Source organism: Siphateles boraxobius, unplaced genomic scaffold, assembly GCF_051911475.1.
Source record: "Siphateles boraxobius isolate OS27281-9 unplaced genomic scaffold, OSU_SipBor_1 30, whole genome shotgun sequence".
Classification (NCBI taxonomy): domain Eukaryota; kingdom Metazoa; phylum Chordata; class Actinopteri; order Cypriniformes; family Leuciscidae; genus Siphateles; species Siphateles boraxobius.
The window spans coordinates 9785870-9791869 of NW_027508920.1; the positions used below are offsets into that span (position 1 = coordinate 9785870).

General features: G+C 40.4%; 1 protein-coding gene across 1 annotated transcript in view; it reads right to left on the minus strand.

The window, feature by feature from the left end:
• The window catches only part of spon1a (spondin 1a), a 509033-nt gene extending 504698 nt beyond the window's left edge, over positions 1–4335 (minus strand). Inside the window, exon 1 of the mRNA XM_077248223.1 lies at positions 3868–4335. Within this exon, the coding sequence (XP_077104338.1) occupies positions 3868–4120 (253 nt within the window). The 5' untranslated portion in view covers positions 4121–4335. The remainder of the gene's footprint in view (positions 1–3867) is intronic.
• Between the last annotated feature and the right edge of the window lie 1665 nt (positions 4336–6000).

The window sequence follows — 6000 nt, forward strand, 5'->3', positions numbered from 1 at the left end:
CCACAGATTCTCTATGGGGTTCAGGTCAGGAGAGTTGGCAGGCCAATTGAGCACAGTAATACCATGGTCAGTAAACCATTTACCAGTGGTTTTGGCACTGTGGGCAGGAGCCAGGTCGTGCTGAAAAATGTAATCTTCATCTCTATAAAGCTTTTCAGCAGATGGAAGCATGAAGTGCTCCAAAATCTCCTGATAGCTAGCTGCATTGAACCTGCCCTTGATAAAACACAGTGGACCAACACCAGCAGCTGACATGGCACCCCAGACCATCACTGACTGTGGGTACTTGACACTGGACTTCAGGCATTTTGGCATTTAATTCTCCCCAGTCTTCCTCCAGACTCTGGCACCTTGATTTCCGAATGACATGCAAAACTGAGCAACAGTCCAGTGCTGATTCTCTGTAGCCCAGGTCAGGCGCTTCTGCCGCTGTTTCTGGTTCAAAAGTGGCTTGACCTGGGGAATGCGGCACCTGTAGCCCATTTCCTGCACACGCCTGTGCACGGTGGCTCTGGATGTTTCTACTCCAGACTCAGTCCACTGCTTCCGCAGGTCCCCCAAGGTCTGGAATCGGCCCTTCTCAACAATCTTCCTCAGGGTCCGGTCATCTCTTCTCGTTGTGCAGCGTTTTTTGCCACACTTTTTCCTTCCCACAGACTTCCCACTGAGGTGCCTTGATACAGCACTCTGGGAACAGCCTATTTGTTCAGAAATTTCTTTGTGTCTTACCCTCTTGCTTGAGGGTGTCAATGATGGCCTTCTGGACAGCAGTCAGGTCGGCAGTCTTACCCATGATTGCGGTTTTGAGTAATGAAACAGGCTGGGAGTTTTTAAAAGCCTCAGGAATCTTTTGCAGCTGTTTAGAGTTAATTAGTTGATTCAGATGATTAGGTTAATAGCTCGTTTAGAGACCCTTTTCATGATATGCTAATTTTTTGAGACAGGAATTTTGGGTTTTCATGAGCTGTATGCCAAAATCATCAGTATTAAAACAATAAAAGACCTGAAATATTTCAGTTGGTGTGCAATGAATCTAAAATATATGAAAGTTTAATTTTTATCATTACATTATGGAAAATAATGAACTTTATCACAATATGCTAATTTTTTGAGAAGGACCTGTATAGGCTATATATATTTCTCATACGCTGGGGAAAGAGATGGCAAATTCACTTCCCCCATGATTGTGTCACTTTCAATGCCCAGCACAACTACCTCCTCGGAGGTAGAGCACTGAAGCATTGATTTCTCTCTCTCCCCGGGCGGAAGAGACCGCAGCGCGGGCTTCCGAGACCGGCGAGAGAGCACTGGATCCCTCGTGGAAAGGGAGGAGATAAGATCCGCGGACCCGTCTCCAACCCCGTAAAGAGATCCTATCCGCGATCCACAGGAATGCATTCTCCGCGCTGCCTCGGCAGACGCGGGACCTGTCACCCTGAGAATTGCGAGCCCGGCCACTTTCCTCGAAAAGTGACAGGCGGGAGCGGAGCATGCGAAGCGAAAGCTTCTCACAATGTTGGCAATCAGCCCCCTCGGAGGCTGATACCGCATGCTCTACTCCCAAACCCATCACACAAAGCTCGTGTGTGTCCCTACTCGTTAAATAGCGCGAGCAGGGAGAACACAGAGTTTGTGCAATTGTTTAGTTTCCATAAATATATATATCAGACAGACAACAGTAAATATAACAGACAGTTTGACACAGATCGCTTGCTGAGGCAACAGAAGCTAATGCCGGTTTGCACCGGATGTGCTTTTATCATATCCTGGTCATGACGTCACCCGCCCGTGACGCTCATTCTTTCCATTGGACTAGTTGACATAGATGCTTCAGACGCAGTCACGCTGGGGGCGTTCCCATGGCGTCGATGGACGCATCGTTGAGTTCCCTTCGTAAGGGAACAGCTTGTATTTCCAAATCTTTTTCTTCTTTCTATATTTCATGCTCAAATGCTTCTTATCTACAAAATCTTTCAAACATACTGTGTAATACATATAAACAGATCCTTGGTCAATGCAACAGTACAAATGGTTAGAAAAATTATAAAACTTTGATTTTCATAAATTATACATGAAACTATGTATATGGACTACTGATCTATGACTAAATAATGTTTGATAATAACCTGTTAGTAAAAGATTGTGTAATGTATCATAAAATATTTTTTTTGGTGTAGGTAAAAAGATACATAAGATTAGTGTCTTTTAAACCTGACATTATATGCAATATTCCTATCTTGTCTCAAACCCTTGTACACTAGACTACCTAATTAGACAGAATTTTGACACTAGGTGCAAACCACAATTTACAGTCTCATAGGGGAAAGCAGGGCTAGCAAACAAGGCCTTTTTAAAAATAAATATGACAACACTGCCTATTTAAGGTGCAGTAAGGTGCGTTTTTTCAAAAATGTTGTTGAAAAGTTGGTCAGACCGAGTACCACAACAAATGTGTAGCCAATCAGCATTAGGGGGCATATGATGGTGGAGGACAGAGAGTGAGCAAGAGGGAGATTTAAAGAAAGATGGTTGAAAGAGAGATGATAGTCAATCCAAAAGAGAAAATCTCAGAGGAATATCACTGGAAAAAGAAGGGTTATGATCAGGCAACAGCTTTAGGACCCGCTTTAATATTAGAAAAGCTTTCTAGTGACTGGAGAGACCTACACGGAAAGTCATGAAAATGTATGCAGAGGTTGTGTTGTTTCTGCTCCGTACATAAGTAACATTGGTTTTGCGGTTTCAGAGAAACAAGAAATGGCAGTTGTTGTAATGTTAGCCATAGTTACAGGACAGTTTTGAGTATCATTGTTTGTCTGGAGCTGCTGTGCTGCTGGCGACTAACAATCAACGGTTTCTTGTATTTACTCATGTGTAGGCTACTGTATATTCATTTGTTTGTGCTTCCTTGTTGTTCGTTCATCATCTTTGCTTTATTTTTCAAGAAGCACTATTTTTCTTTGCTTCTGCAATGAAAAATACAACCACTCTTGCATTGTGTGTGTAACGGAGGCCAGCTAGTAACACTAGACTAGAGAATGCTGTGTTTAGCATTGTTGGCGCATTCGAGACCAGCTCGGCAGGGTTGCCAGGTCTGTGCATCAAAAGTAGCCCAAAACAGCCCAATGCTATTTTCTCCATCAGAGGGCCAAATTCTCCACTAAATTTGTGTGTTTACTTGGGGTGTTGGAGTGTCGAAATCATACTTACGGGGGTGGAAATAAACCAGCAGAAAAAAAAGATTAACCACGGCAACAGCTTAAATGTAGCCCAATTCCGTGGGAAAATAGCGGACTTGGCAACATAGCAGCTCGGAGCAAGGGTTGTGCGGGCTGTAAAGTGTTTGTGAATTTTGGAGGCAGAGAAATGAAGAGAGGGGGTGTGTTTTTTTAGGTTGATTTCAAATATCAACAGTGTTCAACAACAATTCTGGGAGATCACTTACCGCACCTTTAAATCAAGCCATAGCCTATTTTATGACATCTGTATTTAAAAGTTATATAAGAGCTTTCAGCAGCACTTAAAATGAACAATTTATAAAACTGCGACAACAGAATTGTTAATTACAGGAAAACAGACAATAGTTCATAAATTAAATTAAAATTAACTATGTGACAACATGCCCTGGTATATGACAACTTGCCTTGACCTGACACAAATATAGGCTAGGCTACCACTCTCCTGAAAACAATTAAAATCTAATAACATGCTTGCTGAATGTTAATGTGGTGTTGTAATTACTTTTTATCCAACAGCTACTTTAGGTATAAAAAAATATATATAAGCTAGTTTTTGAGACGCAAAACAAATCTCTAGCGCGCGCACTGTGAAGCGTCTCGCACTAACAGCTGAAATAGTGATATGTACCTCGATAAGTGCTCCCGGGATGATAATGCTCCGGTTCTCCTTCCACTCGCAGTCTGAACTCATTGAAGCCCTCTCTCCTGCCTCCAGTTCCGTGCGGCTGAGCCCGCGTTATCCAGCTGCAGTAGCCGTCAGATGGAGTCGCTCTGTCCGCTGGCTCCTCGGGCACACTCGCACACACATAGCCGGTGAGCAGCAGCAGGACACCGGCTCTCCACATCTCCGATCGATTCACTTTAATTTTACCAATACGCATTTACAAGCGGGTGTCCAGAGTGTTTAACTAGTGGAAACTAAAATTACTGTAATAACAGTCTCTCATATACGCAGTTGCTGATCTACCCGCCTTCACCGTGTTATTTTGCCATCCTGGACTGAAGAGAGAAAGAGAGATGAAAAATCGCCCGCCTGTACCGAGTGACACACTCTGAGTGTAGCCTACTGACTCTATTGCTGCTGCTGTCTCTCAGTGACAGCTGAATGGATTCAGCCACACAAACTTCAAACAAAGACCACATGCTCAGAGCAGACAGAGCCTCTAGGTTCTATATTTTAAATATCGTCACATTTTTTTTCCCAGTGATTCTCCTCGACGAATTTATTTGTAGTCCTTAATTATAAATGCAGGACGTTTTTTTGTTTTTGGAACACTCATCATGCGCACTGAATGCTTTTCTATATCAGAGCATGGACTCTCAAGGCAGCGCTGTATTGATGTTTTTCCTCTCTTCTTGTTAATTTCAACCCTGATTTTGCCTTTTGTAAACTTTATGCATTTGAACAATAAAACTTTAACATTGTAAATTCTGACGGTTCTTCTTTATTTTAGTAACCATTAAATCAAAATTGACAATTCTTGTTGTTGTTTTTTAAATATGATCATATTTATTATAAATTATGTATAAGTGCACATCATCATTATTATTATTTTTATTTTTGTGTCCTCACAATCTTTAATCAAAATAAATTCTCCCTCTTGCAGCGATATCACTTCTCTTCTCTGATGAGGTGTTTACTGGAGTGAGCGTGGGAAAACCTGCCACTTATATACGATTACAGCAATAGCAAATGACAACGATCAAAAGATCCAATCAATTCCCAATTTAAAATCAAAATCAAGTCCCACCCTACATTTTTTCTAATTGAAGCCATTAAAGTTGGATATAAGTCACAATAGGGAAGAAAAGACTATCGCAAATTACATTGCATGTTGACTTTTTGCATAATGTGTTGTGCATGTTGACTTTTTGCATAATGTGTTGTGATTAGCAACAGAAAGGAGACGTGTGTCGTTTCTTCATGTCACCAAAAATGCTGTTTCAATTTAGGGTTTCTGAACACTCCCCCATCTATCATTAGTCAGACAAACAGTCCCATCCCAAGCAAGCACACACCATTGGTTGAGGCAATGTTGCTGTCTGGTCAGGATTTTTAAAAGGATAGTTCATCCAAAAATTAACATAAGTTACCCACTCTCATGTTGTTCCAAACCTGTATTTACTTTCTTATTTTGTTCTGTGATTTTTTTTATGTGTTTTTATTTTTTAAAACTGCTTTCAACATTTTTCAAAATATCTTCTTTTGTGTACTGCAGAAGAAAGAAATGCACAACATGAGGAATGATGACAGATTTAATTATTACAGTTAGCTTAAATTACTTAAAGTTGACTATGCACTGTAATAGGATAACATATTTAAGATTTAGGATTTATTATTATTTAGTATTTAGGGTTGTTTATTTTCAACAAAGTGCCTGATCATGTCATTTGGGCCTAATTATTTATGTCACAATTAAACACAAAAGCAAAAACACTTCTGCAACACATAAGTATACCTAATGTTAATTCTAAAGCCTGATCTGTGATAAATGATTGTTTTGATATGAAAGGACTAATGTAGTCACAATCCAATGGCGTTCCGTCTTTTTATCGTTAAGATACATCACTACCAAAATACCGGTAAACTCTTTAATGTGAATCATTGGGCATCTCCATCCTGGATGACGAGAAATGCTTTAGTTTCATTATCTGTCCAATTTGACAAGTTTTTTTTTCTTTCTTTTCTTATGGTCAGACTTAAGTTTAGCATTTAATCCTCAAAACTACATATTAACTACGACTTTTGCTTCAGTTAACT